Source organism: Pongo abelii, chromosome 2 (genome assembly GCF_028885655.2).
Source record: "Pongo abelii isolate AG06213 chromosome 2, NHGRI_mPonAbe1-v2.0_pri, whole genome shotgun sequence".
Classification (NCBI taxonomy): domain Eukaryota; kingdom Metazoa; phylum Chordata; class Mammalia; order Primates; family Hominidae; genus Pongo; species Pongo abelii.
The window spans coordinates 15,274,620-15,297,404 of record NC_085928.1 but is presented as its reverse complement, the minus strand read 5'-3'; the positions used below and the strand labels follow the sequence as shown (position 1 = coordinate 15,297,404).

At 37.6% G+C, this 22,785-nt stretch overlaps 1 protein-coding gene across 2 annotated transcripts in view; it reads right to left on the bottom strand.

Annotated features, from left to right (window-relative positions):
- HSPBAP1 (HSPB1 associated protein 1) overlaps positions 1 to 22,785 on the bottom strand; it is a 50,141-nt gene that overhangs the window by 17,987 nt on the left and 9,369 nt on the right. For both annotated transcript variants that reach the window (XM_054551397.2, XM_002813215.5), the window contains 2 exons: positions 18,240 to 18,425; positions 9,227 to 9,408 (listed from right to left, as the gene is read on the bottom strand). In XM_054551397.2, coding sequence (XP_054407372.2) covers positions 9,227 to 9,408; positions 18,240 to 18,425 — 368 coding nt within the window. The remainder of the gene's footprint in view (positions 1 to 9,226; positions 9,409 to 18,239; positions 18,426 to 22,785) is intronic.

Sequence of the window (22,785 nt, the reverse complement as noted above, 5' to 3'; positions counted from 1 at the left end):
CACTAATAGTAATCATTCAACAAATATTCACTGACTACTTACAACATGCCAGGCACTGTTCTGGAAGCTTGTAATCAATCAATGAACAAAAGAGACAAAATGCCCACTCGGATGAAGCTTACATTTTAGAGTTGGAAACAGGCAATAAACAGACAGGATTATGCTGATATTTAGGGAAAGCATGTTTTGGGCAGTTAGAACAGTGAATGCAGCGGAAATGGCATTATTTCAAATATCTCTGAGACACAACCGAAGAAGTCAGAAAGCCGTATTTCCTCTAAGCAGTGCAGATATTTGTGTATATATGCAACTTACTAACTTTGTGTACTTCAATGACTACATAAATGAAGCCTTCTCCTACATTAGTGGGGTTACTTAAAACTATCAATGCTGGAGCCTTAGCTCATACCTACCAGATCAGTCTTCAGGTGAGGATGTCAAAATATATCTTTTGAAATATACATCCATGGATGGCTTTCAATATACTCCCCAAAGTCATGAACTTCTTAAGTGCAATGATCTTTAGAACAGAGACAGCACAGTGCTCTGGACTTAAGACTCTCCATATGCCTGGTTCTGTGGGCAAATCCTGCCCAAGTCAACTACTGGGAAAAGCCTATACTTTTAGAAGCCGATGGCGCATTTGCAGCACAGAAAAATAGGGTCACACATAAGCCCAAATCCATGTGATTAAACAGATTTATAAGCTAGAAAAGAAAAAGAACATACTAGTGAACCAGGCATGATGGTTCTGCCTTATTTTTATTTTAATCATGAAGTTTTCCTTTCGGTTTTAAAAATAAAAGCAAAAAAAAAAAACAAAACCACCCCACTTCTATGTGCAGAACATCATTCTCAATGCTGACACTCTTTTTATCAGTAACTGCAGTCTAAATTTTCTATTTTTAGAGGGAAAACATTAGCAGCTGTATTCAAAGAGAAAGGATTTTAAAGAGAAATTTAATGGATGGTTTTGAGGAAGACTAGAAAGAGCATTTTTTTTTTCATTTTTGTTTTGAGTGATGAAAATGGCTGAATACGTGCACATAATTAATGTCTGTCATAGAAGGGGGAATTTTTGCAAGGTCAGCACCACTGTAAATGCACATGGCTCACATGTGGCAGTTCCAGTGGGTGGCAAAAATCCTGTTCTCTCTGCATGTAGCCTATAAGCTCCATACTGGGCGCTTACCCCTGTTTTCTCAATGCCTAATTTAGTAACTGGCTCAGGGTTAGAGCTTGGAACACACTGGCTGCTTGGGAGGGAAAGAAGAATCTGTTGACTTATGATGGTTAAAATAGTTCAGGCCAATGACATTTTTGAGTATCTACCATATACCTGGTATGATGCTGGGTGTTGGGGATACAAAAATTAATATAACACAGGCCAACCCTTCAAATCTAACAATGAGTGATAATCCCATAAACAGAGCCTTTCAATATGTTGTAACAAGTGCTCTGACACAAATATGCAGGGAATGCTTTAAGATCACAGCAGGAGGGCCCTGCACCCAGCCAGGGAGCTTAGGGGAGGCTTCCAATTAACCTGGTCCTTGTTGAACAGTTTACCACACCTCAGTCTGAAGAATTTAACTAAAGGTAGCTGAAAGCCATTCAGTATAAAAAGGAAAAAAGAGAGACTTGCCTTAGCTAAGAAGACAGAGGTCATGTGATTCTTAATCTTATAGATACATCCCTTCAGGAATCTAATGAATACCAAAGCCACTTCTCCTCAGAAAAAAGCACACATGAAATTTCATATATACGTTCAAAGAGGTGACAGACCAACCCCACATGAAAAACCCTGTTCTAGAGCCCTGCTTTGGAAAGAATCACTGAAGGAAGATTTTTCTACAGGGTGAGGTTACTGTATGAGAAACTGAGGAGAGGCTTCCCTGGCCTCTTGTCTAACAGCAATAATGACTTAAAAAGCAAAACTGTCAGCCAGGTGCGGTGGCTCATGCCTGTAATCCCAGCACTCTGGGAGGCTGAGGTGGGAGGACTGCCTGGGTCCAGGAGTTCAAGACCAGCGTGGGCAATGTTTGGTGAGGCTCTGTCTCTACAAAAAGCTTTTTTTTTTTTTAACAAATTGGCTGGGCGTGGTGGCATGCACCTGTGGTCCCAGCTACTTGGGAGGCTGAGGAGGGAGGATCACTTGAGCTTGGGAGGTCAAGGCTTCAGTGAGCTATGTTTGCACCACAGCACTCCAGCCTGAGTGCCTGAGTGACAGAGCAAGACCTTGTCTCAAAAAAAAAAAAAAAAAAAAAAAGCAAAATTGTCAGTGTAAAAATAGACAGCATTGAGAGTTGGGATTCTCTTCCCAATTAAGTTCAGCTACTTATGGGTAGTCAAATGTCTGAAGTCAATGTGGGCCCAGGAATCTGTCTTGAGTCTTGCTAGAAACAGGAGGCCCTGTTTGGGTGCTACATCTGTAAAACCAAAAAGGGTGATCAGTGGGGTGATCTGTCCTGGAGTCTACTCATACATACTTCAAGAGTTGGAAAAGTCTTTAAAAATCATCTATTCTCAGCAAGTTCTATTCTACACCATCCCTGAAAAGAGCGACAAGTAGCTAGCTAGTTGACCACTTACTACAAAATCAGTATCTACTTCCTGGTAGCTTACAGAGGAGGGTCCTAGATCTGCTTTCTATAACTAAAGAGAACAAGTTTATTTCCTGCCAAAAATTGCTATTTTTATCAGGAAAAACTGTCTAACTTCTCCTTTATCTTTTTTTTTTTTCACCTAGACGCAGCAGCATTAACTTTTCCTTCCAATTGCTCTTCTCTCAATTTCCTTTACTTTGTCAACAGCCCTAAAGCCTGGCTCCCAAACTGAACCCCAGACACAGTCTATACAGAACCCGTATCCATGGAATTGTAACATTCCATGACCCACACATCACACCATTAATGCACTGTCAGACGGCACTTATCTTTTTAAGCAACTAAATTATACCAAGGCTAATATTGGGCCTCCCTGTCTCTTACTTGCAGACTGTTGCTTAGCACATCTCTTCAGCCTTGACTTATAGTCAAGGACTAGCCTAATATTTTCTAATTTTCCTTGTGATTTACTATTTGACTTATGGATTATTTAGAAGTGTAATGTTTAATTTCAAATATTTGGGGATTTTTCAGCTATCTTTTTGTCATGAATTTTTAATTTAATTCTGTTGTGGTGAGAGAACATACTTTGCATAATTTAAATCCTTTTAAATTATTGAAACTTGTTTTATGGCCCAGAATATAATCAATCTTGATAAAGATTCCATGTGTACTTGGAAATAGTGTTTTCTGTTGTTGGGTGGAGTGTTTTATAAATGTCAATTAAATCAAGTTGATTGTTCAAGTCTCCTGTATCCTTACTGATTTTCTGTATATTTGTTTCACCCATTATAGAGACAGAGGTATTAAAATCCCCCTACTTTAGTTGTGTATTTGTGTTTTTCTCATTTTAGGCTGGTCAATTTTGTTCATGTATTTTGAAACTGTTATTGGGTTCATACACATCTGGGATTATTATGTCCGCTTGGTGAACTGACCTTTTATTGTGATGAAATGGCCCTCTCTACCTTGGGTTTCCTTGTTCTGATGTTAACTATGTCTGTCTCCTCCTTTGATTAGTGCTAGCATGAAAAAGGAGTACTTACTATATTATTCCATTTTCATGAAATTCTAAAACTGCCAAACTAACCTGCAGTGACAGAAAGTAGATCAGTGGTGTCTGAGAATGAGGGTGTAGGGAGAGACAGGTTAGGAAGGGACACTGGGAACCTTTTGGACATGATCAAAATGTTTGTCATCTTGAATGTGGTAATGGTTTCTTGGGTGTAGGTATATGTAAAACTTAATCAAACTGTTCACGTTAAATATATGCTGTTTATTATATATCAGTTATACCCCAATAAAGCTGTGTTTTTTTTTTAATACAATGCTATTAGTACACTTTGGTCCCACTGTCTCGACACTAGCAGTTTTGTTCACCATTGCATTTGTACCATCAGTGCAAATGTCAACACTGTGAAATAAGCAAATATCATCTTAGAAGTATTATGAAAATAATTTTGATCTCAAAGATCCTCTGAAAGGGTGTCAGGGACCCCCAGGGGTCTATGGGCCACTCTGGTTTACAACATCACAACTGTAATTACTCTATTTTTTTCTGTTCTGACTCCTCCTCTAAGTAATTCTAAAACAGTTTATTATGAAATACATTTTAAATCATACTCCAGATTAAAATTAAAATACTTTAATCATGTTCACAAACATTTTATAAGTTAAAATTATATAAGGACAACATTTAAGACCTCCCCAAGTATGGCTGATGCCACCTGTCTGCTCCACGCAAGGCCCTGTCCAGTCTCCCCACTGACCTATGTTCTCTCTTCCCTTCTGGCCTCTGCTCATGCCCCTTTCAATTTCTGCCTGTTAAAGTTCTATGTTTTAGGGCCTGGCTCAGTTTCAGCCTTGGCTATGAAGCCTTCTCAACTGCTTGTCTCCATATCCATCTGTCCCTTGCCTGCCTTCCTATATGTTTTATTTGGATTACTATTTAAATGGTAAGTGACACAGAACGTTTGTGTACTGTTCCTTTAACAATATTGTAAGCTCTTTGGGCAATGTTTTATAATTTTTTATTCCTGCAAACTGCTAACATAGTGCTGAATACATAATAGGTATTTGAATGATTATATAAGTGGATTTTTTCCTACTCTTACTATTTCTTGTTTTGATATTTCTCTGGTCTTTAGGACCGCTCAGAGAATGTTTTGACTTAAACCCCTAGCTTCACCTTTGTCAAATTTTCTGTGGCTTCTAGTTAATCAGTGTAGCATTTGTCAGCCTTGGTAAGAAATTCTTAATCTCTCTGGCCCTCTACTAGTTTTGTAAGTTTTTACTTATAGCCTCTACTTGAAGTTTCCTCTTATTAACTCTTTTCTTCCACAAATTAAATGCATCCATGAAAAATATATACATTGATAAATATACTAATATGATTGGAAAATATCCTGTAGCCTCGAGATGGCCTAAAAGTATGATTTTGACACTTAACTGACTTTTGTGTATAGCAAATAAAATTAATCTTATTATTTTTTAGTTATATATCATATCATTGACTAAATAAAGCATTTGTTTTGAACATTTTGTTCTCTACTTTCCTAGAAAGGTAGGGAATTTGTGACAGTACAAAACAAAATTTCTTGCTCTCAGACTCATTAGGTAAGAATGACAGGTTTTACCTTTTGCAATTATCAGTATCATCATAATTGAAGTTATTAAGAATCAACATGTAACAAAAGGGATTTTGCCCCAAGGATGCTTCTCAGGTAGATTCCATTTGATGTTGTGATTTGAATTGGCTACTGAAGGTCAGGAGCCTTGTTAAGTCACCGGGACACAGAATCCCAAAATACAGTAGATGGAAGATTAGTTGTAACATGTCTTGGACTTTAAAACATAGCTATGAGAGCATGTTGAAATTGAGGCAGGTGATTTGGTAATGAATAATGGCGTCTGATGGCCAGTGATGCTTTCTGATGAGACAAGTTGGAATGTAAGAATTAAGGTGTTTATCAAGCCTATCGGTGGGTAGAGAGTTAATTACCTCTTTTCTGTTTATGTACCTAAGGTAATTTTTCTAAGGAAAAAGAGACTCAGACAATTGCTAATGTATAATGTCCATTTAAGGGGCTGTTTGAAATTTGGATTGAAATATCTATCCTTCGTAAGTTTTGGATAGTAATTATAGTTAATTATATTATTTTAAAAGTTGCAATTTTGGCTGGGCATGATAGCTCATGCCTGCAATCCCAGCACTTTGGGAGGCTGAGGCAGGCGGATCACTTGAGTTCAGGAGTTCGAGGCCAGCCTGGCCAACATGGTGAAACCCTATTTCTACTAAAAATCCAAAATTTAGCCAGGCGTGGTGGTGCACGCCTGTAATCCCAGCTACTCAGGAGGCTGAGGCAGGAGAATTGCTTGAACCTAGGAGGCAGAGGTTGCAGTGAGCCGAGATCATGTGACTGCACTCCAGCCTGGGTGACAGGGTCAGACTCTGTCTCAAAAAAAAGAAAAAGAAAAAGAAAAAAAAAGAAATACATGAGCCTGAAAGCTTCCTAATACTATTTTTCTGATAAGAACAGTGGTATTAACAAATGTGACTTTTTGAATAATGAAATATATCAAGTATACTGAAAATGTGTCAACATTTGGAAGATCTACTAATTCAGTAAGCCAATATTTTCCAAATGGTCCATGAATAACATTACATAAGATCCATTCTGTGCAAGACAGACCAATGGATTTTATTATAAGAGTACAGAGTTCATTCATTATAGGTTCAGATTTTATATTACAACTAATGAACCTTTAAGAAACTACCCCTTATCAAGTTTGGTGTGGTATAAAAAAATCCACAGTTATCTGAAAAGGCTGTTATTAATAAATACTCCTCCCTTTTTCAGTTTCATATGTGTGTGAGGCAAAATTTTCTTCACATACTTTAAACAAACCAACAAATTGCAACAGCTTGAATGGAGAAGCAGAGAATCCAGCTGTCTTCTTACAGCCAGACATCAAGGAGACATGCCAAAATGTACAACAATCCATCCCTCTAATGACATTAAACATTTTTCAATATAGTTATTTTCTTAAAAATATTATTATGTTAACATATAGTGGGTTCTGTCATTTTAAATAAATTAATAAACATTTTTAAAATGTACCCATTTTAATGTTTAACTACCCACCATTTTATGACAGATATAAGAAAGCCTGAAACAGCAAGTAATAAGACTTGGTGGCTGAATGAATTAAACCAACACAGGTACCTGTGATGTAAGAAGACTTGGTGCCCAGAAAATTTTGAGACAAAAGATGATATAATCTTAATGGACTTGGTTATTCATAGCAGAATTAATTGCCATAATATTAGCTGACAGAAAACTCATTCAACTCAAAATACCAGATTTTAGAAGGGCTCACTTAGAATTCCAGCACACTGCCAAAAGGCTGCCCTTTATATCCGCACTTAATGGACAGGTCACATACTGGCACAGTGCTGCCTTCCCTGGGATGGGACAGAACTACTAATGTGGTCAGATCAAAGACTCATCCAAGGCAGAGTGAGACTACACTCAGGACAGAGAGTCCCAACAGGACTGAATGTACGCACACCCTCTGTAGGCACAGTAGTAATTAAAGCTCTGTAGTAGTTAAAGCTCTGAAGGCAGACTATTTGGGCTACCCCTTCCTAGTTGTATAATCTTAGAAAAGGTTTAGAAACCTCCTTCTTAGAAACCAACTACGAAGGGTTACCCCTTCCTAGTTGTATAATCTTAGAAAAGGCTTAGAAACCTCTTTGGGTCTCATTTTTCTTAAAATGGGGATAATTATTAAATCATAGAGTTACTTTGAGGATTATAAGTGTAAAACATTAGAAAAATTCCCCCAAAAAGTAAGTACTTGATCAATGTTACTATTAAGCAATATTTTACCTGAAATATGGAGTAAAGTACTAGTCTAATTTACAGAGTGGTGGGGGGTGGGTATGAGAAACATAACAAAACACTTTTAAAGTTAACTATGAAAGCTGTAAGTTCCATAATTAAAGAACCATAAAGTGATCACAATTAAGGTTGTAAGAAAAAACATCTACCTTAAAATTATCATTTAAAAATGAGTAAAAAGTAGATTTGGTATTGACTTTGAATTCAGAGTCATTTACTGAATGTTTTTAAAACCTATGCATTTCTTTCATGGGTATGAGAATGAAAATACATTCTCAACTAACAACTATGACAGGCCGGGCACAGTGGCTCACGCCTGTAATCCCAGCACTTTGGGAGGCCGAGGCTGGTGGATCACTTAAAGTCGGGAATTTGAGACCATCCTGGCCAACATGGTGAAACCCTGTCTCTACAAAACAATACAAAAATTAGCTGGGCATGGTGGCAGGCACCTGTAACCCCAGCTACTGGGGTCAGGGGGCCGGCGGTGGCTGTGGCAGGAGAATTGCTTGAACCCGGGAGGCAGAGGTTGCAGGGAGTCAAAATTGCGCCACTGCATTCCAGCCTGGGTGACAAAGTGAGACTCTATCTCAAAACAACAATGACAACAACAACAAAAAAAACAACTATGGGGCAAGGTGACACATTTTTCCTTTTTTTTTAAATAAAAAAGCAAAATTAAGCCAGGCGCAGTGGCACATTCCTATACTCCCAGCAACTCGGGAGGCTGAGATGGGAGGATCTATTATAATAACTATGTTAATATCAGCATTTACATCTTGACTCAACATAAAAAAGAAAAATATACACTGAATGGAAAATTACTGACGAGCCAAAGAACTATCAGCCTATATGAAAGCCAAGTCCAGAGAGTGGGTGGTGGCAGAGAGGAGAAGGGGTGAACAGTCTGCAGGGATGGTGAAATACTTCTCTCCACAAAGAAGGGGCAGGAAGAAGGACTTTGGAGCCTTGGCCTGAGTCGGGGCAAGGCAGAGTCCTCCAAACAGCCTCCGGGATGGCTTCCATTCCTACCCCACACCTAAGACACATGGAAACAAGAGCAGAGAGTTTGCAAAATTATCTACAAAATAAACTGCCAGTTAAGGTAGAAAACACTTAAAAGAGGATAGGGCAGTCTGGAAACTCTGTTGTCAGTTATGTCAACATATGGCAAAGAACTTCCATAATTTTACTTCTGCAAGTCACTCCCACACTTCTACAGGGCTTCCACTACCAAATACTGGGAGCCAAGTGTTCTCTGCCTCAGGCCATGAACTGCCAGAGAAAACAGCTGTCTAAAACCCCTAGAGCAGCAGCCTGGTCACAGCCCAAGGAATGCTTCTTCACAGAATCAGCTTTATGCTTTCATCTGCCTCACTGACGGGACAAGAACTTATATGGAGGTCAGGAGGCAAAGAAGTTTTATACACAATCTATGCTTCTAACATATTCCAAACCGACTCAAGCACTGTTTAAAAGCAAAGGAGGGTGTGTAGGAAGTTTGGGAGCAGGAAAACAAGGAAGCCTGCTCATCTGTGTGAGCCAAATGGTACACTTCTCTTCAGCAAATCTTTTGGTTTGAGTGGGTGAAATATCCAAGACTCATGGCAATTACTTATGAGAGAAAAAGGCAGAGAAGGTGCCAGGGAGATTCTAATCTGTGATCTTTTCTCAAAAACAAATTCCTACCAAGATTAGAAGGAAGGTCTGACTTACCTGGAAAAGATCTGTCTTGTCTTCAAATAGACTGACAAAATATTTATAGTCAGCATAAGCCCAGAACTTGGAATGGTCATAATCTCTAAATGGTCCAGAAATACTAGACTGGTCACAGTTCCAGGTCAGAAACTCTTCGAGTGTAGCTTCTACGTAATTACATGTAGTTTCAAACTGAGGAACTGCAATGTAAGAGAATGCAACTTTAAATGTTTAATGAACACATTTCCTAATTATTTTTTTAAAAAATAAAGATAATTTCAACCAAAAAATTAACTTTGAAGACTAATTAAAAATTCGTTTTGAGCCAGGTGTGGTGGTGCATGCCTGTAATCCTAGTTTCTCTGGAGGTTGAGGCAGGAAGATGGCTTGAGCTCAGGAATTGAGACCAGTCTGTGCAACAGAGCAAAACCCCATCTCCAAAAAAAATTAATTAAAAAATTTAAAAATTAATTTGTACTTGTTATATAATGAGTGCCATTTACAAAATTCACAATACTCAGGATTAAACATAAAAGTATAAAGCACAGTTTTAACCTTAAGATTAAAGACTACCCTATGAGTAGATTTAATAATCCAAACTTGAGGATTTAGTAAATAAAAACTTGAGGCACCATACAGTTAAATGCAACATTTTATGCTGCTGACACTTGGAAAAGGCAAAGACCACTAGAGATGAGGGTTGATCAGGAAAGCTTCAATAAAAGATGTATTATCTGTCCACAGTGGCTTGTTATTATGGGTATGACTCCAACGAGTCAATATTGGAGTCTTGGATTGACACAAAAACCGTTCTAAAAGAATGATGAAATTAATTTTATTTTTGCAACTTAAATGAACATAGAAAGTTAATATTTAAGAAATCTGATTATGACTTCCTTTACAAAACATGAAATCCTTTCAAGATGTGATGTAGATCAGTTAGCACAGTGCTTGACACAGCTGATTTCAATAAATGTTCACCACTTTTTTTTTATTTTTTGTTTTTGTTTTGAGACAGGGTCTTGCTCATCATACAGGCTGGAGTACAGTGGTGCAGTCTCGGCTCACTGCAACTTCTGCCTCCCGAGTTCAAGCAATCCTCCCACCTCAGCCTCTCAAGTAGCTAGGACTAGAGGCATGTGCCACCACATCTGGCTAATTTTTGTATTTTTTAGTAGAGATAGGGTTTCGCCATGTTGGCCAGGCTGATCTTGAACTCCTGGCCTCAAGTGATCTGCCCACCTGGGCCTCCCAAAGTGCTGGGATTACAGGCGTGAGCCACCGTGCCCAGCCAATGTTAGGCCCTATTATTAGTACTTCTTTTCCATTCATATACTTACTTGGAACCCTTTAAAAGTTAGCTCAATCAGTAGCAGGAAGAGAAGAGTATTCACATTGTTCTTTCAACAGCCTTTGTCTTTTCTCTACATTTCTGCCTGCAACTGCTTAGAATTATCCAATAATCTTTTTCCTTTCCCTTCTTTTTCCTAAGCCACAGAATGGCAGAGAGGTAATAGAGGCAGGGTGTATGTCAACGAATCATCCTAATTCATCCGCTTTAACTTGTCACCTCACTTTGAGAAGCAGGAGAACTTAACTAGGGCACATTTATCTAAAAGATTAAAATGTACATATTCAAGAACTATTTAAATTTTAACAATTTTTGTAAAGCACTTAGTGCCTGGCACATAGTAAACAATCAATATACATAAACTCTTAACATACCAACATTGGCCAGGCGTAGTGGCACATGCCTATAATCCCAGCACTTCAGGAGGCCGAGGTGGGAGGACTGCTTGAGCCCAGGAGTTTGAGATCATCCTGGGCAATAGAGTGAAACCCTGTCTCTACAAAAAATACAAAAAAATGAGCCAGGTGTGGTAGCACGTGCCTGTAGTTGGGGCTACTCGGGCAGCTGAGGCAGGAGGATCACTTGAGCCCTGGAGGTTAAGGCTGCAGTGAGTAGAGATTGTGTCACTGCACTCCAGCCTGGGTGACACAGTGAGATCCTGTCTCAAAAAAAAAAACAAAAAACAAAAAACAACCAAAAAAATTATCAACTTCATCAAAAATTTACCATAAAAGCACAGAAGTGCATAAAGTTTAATTTTGACAAACAAAAATGCATGCGGCAAGAAAGCTGTATGACTCTGGGAAATAGGAGTCATTTCTAAAAGATTTAAGTAACTCCACTGTAAGCCTAAACATATTATACTGTCTTAGGAGTTTTCACTTCCTAGAATTCAGTCCAACTGAGTACTAAAGCCATTAAATGAGCTACTTGCCCCTGGGGTGGACTAAGCAGGACTTTTCTGTTGAGGCCAGTTATCTCACACAAGCCTGATTTGCAGCCCCCAGAACCTGGCCTCATTAGAAGACTTCATTTTCTGTTACAGCAAGCTCTGCACATTAAAACATGTTAAATCTAAAAATGTAAAAATTACATACGAGAACTGTTTACTGTCAGGGGAAAATTATCATGAATGGAATGAATGGAAATGACAGATCTTTTCATTTCCATAATGATATAATTTTTTCACTCTTTCCTGGTAGTAGCATCATTAAAGGTACTGCTCTGATTTTGTTATAATGAAAATTTCTTTCTGGGTAGTACAGTTGTTATTCTTAGTTTGTCTTATGCAATGAAATTATTCCTTTCTAATTTTAACATGATTCTTTCATTTAACGTTGAAGTAGTCTAGGCAACTATAACATTCATCCTACTTACTGTAAAGTGCTAGGTAAGAAGCTCAACTGAGGTCAGGATTTGGCAGTAGTGTACAAGCTGAGCTTGCTTTTAATTATTATAAAAAGGGGTCCTAAAATAGTTTCTGCACAACAGGATAACAACTATTTCTCCATTTTGTTAAACTTTCATCATTTTACAAATAAGAAATAGTACATGATGCGTAAACTCTAAACAGGTCTTTTGATCACTCTATCCCCCTGCTTTCAGATGTTCAGGGTTATTTCTACAACTGCTTGCCAAATTTACTGCCAGCTGAGATACAACACTGCCACTGAGCACGTATCTTGGGAAACAAATCTGATTCAAAATGCTATGTGATGTTCTCTATCTGCTTCCTAAAATAAACTAAGGAACACATGATATTAAAAAATGCCAATTATTAACACTTCCATTTCAAGTATTCTAGATAAATTCTAACCAAGACCTAAGACCTAAAACAGAAATAAGAAATATACTCAACAGAAAGGAAACAAAGTTATCCTTACTTTTAAAATCATATGCCTGTATAACTAGAAAACCCACAAAACAACAAAAAACTACCTAGACTAATAAGTAGGTGCACACAATATAAACACACAGAAACAAATGGCTTTTCTCTATGACCAATCACAACCAGTTAGAAAACTGTAACAGGCAAAAATATTTCCTTCGTAACAGCTATAACAAACTTACAATATTTTAAGGAATCTGTAGACCTATATAAAAACTATAAATCATTTTACTGAGAGCCAAATAGACTTGATAAGTAAAGATAACATGTTCCTGTGTGGGAAGATACAGTATTATAACAATGGGATTAATTAATTATAGAGCTTAATGAATTTTCATTTGAAATCCCAACAGGATTTCTTTACAGTGAGAACTTTGTGTAACTCTAAAGTTCATTTAGATGTATAAAATTCAATAATATCTAAGAAAAAAGAGTAATTAGGGAGGATGAATTGTATATTCAAATATTAAAATACACACCAGAACTAAAATCATGTTTTAAAACTGTTTTACTGGCCTCTAAACTGGTAGCTTAATATGTGGCCCAAAAACTGATGCTGGAATATACAAGAATATAGTAATATAATAAAGGTGATTTCCAAAGTCAGTAGGGTAAAAAATAAATATTCAGTAAATGGTACTGAAATAAAATTTCCAAATTTAGCTATTTGTGTAAAAAAAAAATTCACTGACTACCATATACCAAAATAAATAAGAAACGGATAATTAAATGTAAAAAAGAAATCATTAATCAATTAGAAAAAAATTATTAGAATATTTCTCTATTTTCAGGATAAAGAAGGAATTTCTGAAGTTAAAATAAAAATGTTAATAAAGCATTATTTGATTATATAAAAATATAAAACTGTGAAGCTAAAATGAGAAAGCAAACAATAACTAGGAAGCATATTAGTTAACAACACAATCTTCTTTTTTTTCATTTGTTTTACTTATTTTTTTACTTCTAGAGGCAGGGTCTTACTCTGTTGCCCAGGCTGGAGGGCAGTGATGTGGTCAGAACTTTGAACTGCTAGGCTTAAGCAATCCTCCTGCCTCAACTTCCTGAGTAGCTAAGACTACAGGTGTGCACCATAGCACCTGGCTAATTAAAAAAATTTTTTTTGTAGAGACAGGATCTTGCTACGTTGCCCAGGCTGTTCTGGAACTCCCAGTCTCGAGTGATGCTTCTGTCTAGGCCTCCTACAGTGCTGAGATTTTAGGTGTGAGTCACTGTGCCATGCCACAATCTTCATAATATGTATGAAGAATTCAAAAAATTTTTTAAACCCTAAAATCCCAATAAGGAAATAGTCAAAGACCAATTATCAGGAAAAAATACAAATTACTAATAAACATGAACATATGGTTCAACATCACCAGCAATCAAACAAACGCGGTTTTTTTTTTTTTTTTGAGACAGAGTCTCACTCTGTGGCCCAGGCTGGAGTGCAGTGGCGCTATCTTGGCTCACTGCAACCTCTGCTTCTGGGGTTCAAGCGATTCTCACGCCTCACCTCCCAAATAGCTGGGATTACAGGCGTGCGCCACCACACCGGCTAATTGGCTAATTTTTTGTATTTTTAGCAGAGACGGGGTTTTGCCATGTGCCCAGGCTGGTCTCGAACTCCTGAGCTCAGGTAATCCGCCCACCTTGGCCTCCCAAAGTGCTAGGATTACAGGCATGAGCCACTGTGCCTGGCCAAATAAATGTTAATTAAAATAATGAGATAACATTTTTCACGTAACAGGGCCTCGCTCTGTCTCCCAGGCTTGAGTGCAGTAGCATGATCCCAGCTGACTGCAGCCTTGACCTCCCAGGCTCAGGTGATCCTCCCATCTCAACCTCCTGGGTAGCTGGGACAACAGGTGCATGCCATCATGCCAAGATAATTTTTTTGTACTTTTTGTAGAGACAGGGTTTTGCTATGTTGCCCAGGCTGGTCTTGAACTCCTGGGCTCAAGCAATCCTCCTGCTCCAGCCTCCCAAAGCGCTGGGATTACATGCATGAGCCACCATGCCCAGCCTGAAAGATTTTTAAGATAAATTTCAGTTTTGGCCAAAGAGTAGCAAAACAGGAACCCTCACATGTTCTGAAAAGAATGTAAATAGAAACCACCTTCGTGCAAAGCCCTTAGCTGTATGTTTCAAAGCCTTTCATTCTTTCACTTCACAAATTGAATGTCCATTAGGTGCTCAGCCCATGATGAGATGTGGCCCTTGCCCTCACAGAAGTGACCTTCTTGAGGGGAAGAGACTTTAAACAGGTAATTATACAACCATGTGATTACAACTGTGCTAAGTGTTACTAAGAAATACAAAGTATTCTGAGGTAACTGAATAGTCACACCTGATTTGGGGTATGGGGAAGGATAGATTTGGTCAGGAAAAATGACATTTAAGCTAAGATCTGACAGAAGGAGATGAATTAATTAGGTAAAGTTGGGGGAAAAGGAAGTGAGAAAAGAGAGGCTAGACACAGGGAACTACATACACATGCAAAGGCCCTGAAGTAGGAAGAAACAAAGCCCTGGAAATACAGAAACTGAAAAACGCTTGTCTGGCCTGAGTTCAGGGAGAGAAATGATGCTGGGTCATCCACACCACAATGGACATTTTGGTCTTTAGCCTAAGCGTAACTGGAAGCCATTTAAGTGTTTTAAGCAGAGAAATAAGATTAGATTTGTTTTCCCAAAAGTCATCTCTAGCTTCAGTATGAGGAATGGTGTGGGAAGGGAGGGCAAGGGGTGCAGAGAGACTAGGATGAGGCCACGCAACTACGGAGGTGAGAGACAGTGAGCAGGGTAACACCCACTAGAGGATGGCTGTGGAGACAGACAGAAGCAGGCAGACGCTAGATATTTAGGATGTAAGTCACTGAGTCATAAGACACCACTCAAGACAGGCAATCAGAATGACTCAGAGGTTCTGGTGTAAGAAGCTTCACAGATAGTGCTGCTACTGATGATAATGCTCATATCCTTTGATCCAGTAACTCTCCTTCTAGGTATCAATCCTAAGGAAGTAATCAGAAACTTTGACAAAATTTGTTTGCAAAGATGTTCACTACAGTCTTTTTAAAATTTAAAACTTGTAAGCAATCTAAATCATCAAAACTTTAAATTATGATACTACCAAACAATGAAATACTAGGTAGCCATTGAAAAATCATACAATCTCAAGAGAAGCTGCTCAGAGTAAAAGAAAAAAAAAAGCAAGCTGTGAAAATTAATATAATTTTATTTTTAAAATACAAAAAGGCCTACATGGGCATACCTCAAAATATAACTAGTGATTATCTCTGGGTAGTGGGACCTTTGCAAGTCATATACTTAATAAGGGTAGTATCCAGAATATATAAAGAACTCTTATAACTCAACAATAAAAAGACAAAAACAATTAGAAAATGGGCAAAGGATTTGAATAGACATTTTTCCAAAGAAGACATACAAATGGCCAATACACAGATAAAAAGATGCTCAACATTATTAGTCATTAAGGAAACACGAATCAAAACTATAATAATACTTCCCATACACTAGAATAGTTATAATTTTTTTTCTTTTTTTTTTTTTACTTTCAGTAGAGACGGGGTTTCACCATGTTGGCCAGGCTGGTCTCAAACTCCTGACCTCGTGATCCACCCGCCTTGGCCTCCCAAAGTGCTGGGATTACAGGCGTGAGCCACTGTGTCCGGCCTAGAATAGCTATAATTTTTTAAATGGAGTGTCGGCAAGGATATGGAACGAACTGGAACTCTCATACATTGAAGATGAGAATATAAAATGATGCAGCTGCTTTGGAAAACGGTTTCTCAAAATGTTAAACACAGAATTACTGTATGACCCAGCAATTCTGCTCCAAGAGAAATAAAAATACATGTCCATACAAAAACATGTACATGAATGTTCATAGTAGCATTATTTGTAATAGCCAAAAAATGGAATGACTCAAATGTCCATCAACTGATGAATAGATAAATCAAATGTACATATTCGTATAACAGAATATTATTTGGCAATAGAAATAACTGAAGTACTGATATGTATTATAACATGGATGAACCTTGAAAACACACTAAATGAAAGAAGCCAGGCACAAAAGGGCCAATACCGAATGATTCCACTTATATGATATATTCTAAGTAGTCAAATTCATAGACACAGAAAGTAAATCAGTGGTTGCCAGGGCCTGGGGTAAGGCAGAATGGAAAATGATGGCTTAAGGGGTACTGGGCTTACTTATGGGATAATAGCAATATTCTAGAATTAGATAGTAGTGATGATTGTACAATATTGTGCATATACTAACAACCAATGAATTGCATACTTTTAAATGGCTAAAATGCTAAATTTTATGCTATGTGGATTTTATTTAATAAAAAAGAACATTGTCTTTACTAAAAGCTCAGAGTCGTTTCTCACAACCTCAGAGAGTTATTTTCCTTTTTTTTGTGCTTAAGTATTAACTTGAAAATGTCAAATTACTGTGTCTCATCTATAAAATGGGATAATAGCAGCTCTGTCCTAAGGTTTTAGGAAGATTAAGAAAGCTAAAACCGTATGTGCAAAGTATTCACAATAGTGCCTGAAACAATAGCTTTAAATAAATGTTAGCTATTGGTAATATTGTATACTTGGAGTCTAACTAGAATGTGAAAAAATTACTATTTCTATTTTTCTCCAAATTAGTGCCTAACAGACACTTCAATGAGAGGCAGATTTCTTTGACTAAAATCAAGAAGGAAAAGGCACAATTTGATTTTTATGTTATTGCTGCTGGTCTAAGATTGAATTTTAAACAGTTTGGTCTCTGATTATAATGAGATGACAAAGAGTTCCAAGTATATTCAACATGCTACACCTGTCACAGGAGTACAAAGGGGTTCCAGACACCAAAAACTAAATAATTCTGTCAGCTATACTACAAGGTCGAAATGAGAGAAAGCAGCTTGGAGCAGCAGGAAGGGAAGCTGGGGACTTTTCTAGTTCTCCCAAGCTATTAATAGATATTAATAAGCCACTTTACCTCAATGCTTAAAAAACTGAAATTCCAGACTACCAAACTTACCCATATTGAAATACAAGTTAAACATCAGAAAAATGATTATAGACTCTCTTAGATTAGAAACTGTAGTTTTAGAGTTAATGGTAAATTACCTAAATTTTAGAGTTAATGGTAATTGCTTTATCTGAAAATAGGGCAAACAAATCAAAATGTTATGTCTTCAGAAAAGAAGAGGCAGAATCTATTTGCTTAAGAGAATAAAAGAGTGAGCTTTACATACGTTTCATGTTTGTGCAATGCAAAACAGGTCAGTCAGTCAATAAAGCAGAGGGATAAAATTACAACCAAGTAATTATACAACTATAAATAGTGCCTGAAGCCACAAATAAAAGGACACATTCTACTTGAGTAAAAAGTGGACGGGACTATTAGATTAGTATTGGTCTAATAGGAACATGAATAAGAGCACATTAACAAATATTTATTTATTAAGTGTCTAACATTTAATGAACCACAATAATGTCTAGCAATATACATATAAGATACATGAACAAAATACATTTTGTATGGGGTTATAAACTATAGACTGTTTTGTCTATAGTTTATATAGACAGAAACAAAAAACACTTAAGCCAAACTGTTTTCCAAACCTTCCAATAAAATGTTCCTATATGTGCAGTGAATGGTCAAAAAAAGGATTAGAAAGAAAGGATTCTCAAGAGATCAGGAGGCCACTGTTGAGAATGCAGGGATGCTCCTGAAGAGATGGTGATTAACTATAGTCATACCTGTGCTCATGCTTCTCATCCCCATTCTGAATCGTATCTGCTTGCCATGAAGGACCTGCGAAAGGTATTTAGCATTCCAGTGTCGTGCTGGCCAATCAAACACCATGTTACAGAAGATTGCAGGTTGTTGTAAAGACATGATAATTTCTTTTGCTTTCTCTGGCTTAAAAGGTTTGACATGTTCACCTAGAAAGAGAAATGAATACAGCAAGAGATAGAAAACTATCAAGTTTTTTCATACAATATGGAGAAAAAAATAGCTAATATTGTTTTTATCATGGCAAATCATTCTCTACAATTATAATGATGTATACGTCATTTACTGCTGTTTATATACACATGTGGCCTCAAAAGACCTAATTCTTCTCTTTTTTTAGATCCAGGGGTATATGTGTAGGTTTGTTACATGCGTATATTGTAGAATGCCAAGGTTTGGGTTTCTATTGAACCTATCACCCAAATAGTGAGCACAGTACTCAATAGGTAGTTTTTTTAACCCTTGCTTCTCTCCCTCCCTCCCCTCTTTTGGAGTTACCAGTGTTCATTGTTCCCATCTTTATGTCTGTGTGTACTTGATGTTTAGCTCCCACTTATAAGTGAGAACTTGTGGTATTTGGCTGTTTCTGCATTAATTTAGGATAATGGCTTCCATCTGCATCCATGTTGCTGCAAGGGAAATGATTTCATTCTTTTTTATGGCTGCGTAGCATTCCATGGCATATATATACACACCATATTTTCTTCATCCAATTCACCATTAGTGGGCACCTAGGCAGATTTCATCTCTTTGCTATTGTGAATAATGCTGTGATAAACACATGAGGGCAGGTGAAAAGATCTAATTCTTAAATGATTTTTCTCATACTAAATTTTAAGTGTTTAAATTTTGGTAGATATTTACAATATACAATGTCAAAAATGAAACTTTAGTGTTAAAAAAGCCTTTCCAACTACATCTTCAAATTTTAAAAGATGTGATTTTTTGGAAAATACTACTTCCTAAGTAGAGGATTATATAAGAAATGCTGATGGGAACTACTCTCGAACAACTAGAGTTGCTGGAGTCAGCCACAATTCTACTTGTTATATCACAGGTTCATGCCAGAAAGACTACTGAGTCAATATAGCAGTCAACCTGGGAGGGGAAATATTATTTTTATTGCAATTTTAAAAGGATAAAAGACGTACTTACATGGCAATCAATATTAATCCTTGGTTTCAACTGCATCTATAAACAGTACAGAAGAGCTGTACAAACCAACACTGTAACTTACTATTTAAATAAATTTCACAGAATCATAAAATATTAACCTTGGATAGGATAGTAAAGATTAGTATTTTTTGAATAAAAGAACAAGCAAGTTTCTCTTTTAAAGACATCTTAAGAGGGCAAGTTTTTTGGGAGGTTTAAAAAACGCTTTATACTCTCTGACCCTCAAAACATATATTTATGATTCTTAAGAACAATCAGCTAACCCTCTATTTTAGTTACTTTATCTATAATTACACTTAATTCAAAAAATTAAGAAAAATTCTTAAATAATCCAAATTCTTCTATCGCCCAACCTTCTACTCTATGATAAAAGGAAGAGGGATAGGGAAGGAATCATCAAAGAACTTGAGTAATTTGTGTTTGTCTAAAGGTAAGGCTTGTTTTTAAAGAAACTGAAAACTTAAATCAGTTTGGCTTCCTTTCTCAGACAAGGACAAAAACTTGGAATCCCTTCTTAAGCCGTCAGTGAATGTCAGCAGGCTCTAAGCCCTTGGCAGCTGACATTTTGAGAACAATCTGTTACCTTCTACACAGTCATCATTCTAAGTGAGGAGGGCAGCGTGGATGCTTAGAAGGGAAAGGCAGAAGACTCAGGGAGTGCGTGCAGTGAGAAAGAGAAGGCACCCTTGGTCTCACTGAAAAGCAGCCCCTGGTTTATCTTCAGGTGACCTTTACATGGTAAAGAGCCTTGTAAAGGATAACATTATGTGACCAAGAATACAATTTTCTGTTTTTCCTTGAGATGGTTGCTTTTTGTTGTGTTTTTCACTTTTGACATGTACAGCAACTTTGCATTCAAGTTCTTCAAACTTCCATACAGGCCTATGAATCTAAGTACAAGATTACCTATATTGCAGTGCACCAAATCTTCCTGGACTTGATGTGCCTGGATTCTGCACATATTCCGTCCATATGAAAATGAACACCCACATTTTTTTATTATGTTTTTAAAGTTTTGCTGTAGACTACTTGTACGGAACGTCAAATTTCTCCTCTACCCTCTTAAAGTCTCTAGCTGAGACTGACGTAAAACAGGTTAACAGGGAAAAGCATACAAACATTATTCAGTACTTTTTACATGTACATGGGAGCCCTCACAAGAAAAATAAAGACCGAAAGAAGCAGTTAGAGCTTAACATCTCTATAGTAGGTTGGACAAAGAGTAAATTTAGAAAATGTGACAAGACAAAGAAGTTGGGTGACTGCAGTTAATTGTGGAAAAGTGACTGGGAAGTTAAGGGTTGGTTTAACAAGGTTTGTTTGTACAGACTTCTCTCAGCCTTTATTACCCATCTTTGGTTATAAGAATGTCTCCCTTGTTCCTGGCACAGGGAGGGCAACTTTCACACGGAAGTTTTACCTCCCACTTTTGGGAAGAAAAAGGGAGCTCAAAATGACCTTTTTGCATTTGCTGTTTTTCAGTGTCTTTTTTTTTTTTGAGTCTTGCTCTGTTGCCAGGCTGGAATGCAGTGGTGCAATCTCGGCTCACTGCAACCTCTGCTTCCTGGGTTCAAGCGATTCTCCTGCCTTAGCCTCCTGAGTAGCTGGGACTACAGGCACACACCACCATGCCCAGCTAATTTTTATATTTTTAGTAGAGATGGGGTTTCACCATGTTAGCCAGGATGGTCTCGATCTCTTGACCTTGTGATCCACCTGCCTTGGCCTCCCAAAGTGCTGGGACTACAGGCATGAGCCACCATGCCCAGCCTTTTCAATGCCTTTTACCCAAAATAATCAATATACCAAAGTGGCATATTTGGGGGTGGCATATTTTGATCCCTACACTATGAAAAGCTATAATATATTCATGATAAATAGTATTCTGTTTTTCATGGCATATAAATTGGAATCATCCTTTGGGAAACAACTGGGAAAAATGAAAGAACTGTTCATTATTTCAGTAACTCATGTTATAGGAATTTACTGTAACAAATAATTAATCATAAGCTATGTACAGCATACACATACACACACACAAATGTCTACTACCACACTATAATAACAAAAAATGTAAACAACCTAATGCCCCAAAGCAGAAAAGTATTTACTAAATTATGACAAGGCAATCCTATAGTATACTATATCCACTAAAAATGAGGGCTGTCTAGAAATATGTAGAGATGTGAGATGGGAAGGGAGAGTTGGACCTGAAGTTGACTCAGAGAGCTATTGCAATAGCCAAGTGATAAGTATGATACAGGCCTGAACAACACGGGTGGCAGTGAGTAAGTCAGATATGGTGAAGATGAAGAAATACTAAGAGAATAATATCAAAGGCTATTACAACCAGAGATGTGGGGTGGGAGTCAGATATAGCCAAAAGACTGAGGTGTCTAGACTTGGTGACTTGCCATAAGACAAGTCAGGAGCAATAGCTCATTCTGTTGGGAAGATGAGTAGCTTGATTTTGAACACAGGCATCATAACAATACCATACATTTAACTGTTAATGCTTCACCGTTTACAATGCACTTTTACATACATTAAAAGTGCTCATCTGATCTTATAAGAAGCCTGTAAAACAGGCAGAAATGGTAATTCATTTCCATTAATTGAAGGAAGAAATGGAAGCTTAGATGTCAGAGGACTGGAGGTCCCCTCAGTCCAAGTCCAGTGCTCTTTCCACTGCACAATCCTATTTCTAGAGAATTGACTGTATAACTTAACTAGGGCTAAAAACTCAGAAAAAAAAATATAACCTGAAAGGATACACGGGAAAGCTCAAGATCAATTCATAGATAATCATTCACATGTGCTCTGGGGAGAGAGGAATGTTTTGAGGAGCGCATGAGTGTATGTGCACGTGCACTCATGGCAGGGAGTGCTAGTTGCCTGTGACAAAGACTCTTTGCTTGGCCAAACTTTAGTCAGGCTTTGATTCTTCTGCTAGGTCCATCTATGCACTTCCTTGTAAAACCCTGTTTTAGGAAAGAACCTTGCTAAGTCAGTTTAGCAAGAATTGCCCCCATCCCTGATATCTGATCAGGTTCTTCACCCTCAACCAACCTCCAGGTGGTATCTGATCACCTTGGCCTGCCTTCAGCAAGAATCCTGTTAGGTTGGTTTTGCCAGATATCCCCTTACCCCCGATGTTTCCTCTTAGTAATTTCTTATCACTGACTCTGCTCCTTGGCTGTAAATTCTCACTTGCCCATGCTGTCTTTGGAGTTGGGCCCAATCTCTCTCCCCAACTGTGGGACCCCGTTACAGTAGTCCTTATATCTATGGTGATGGTCCTGAATCGTCTTCCTTACCATGCCTTAACAAGTG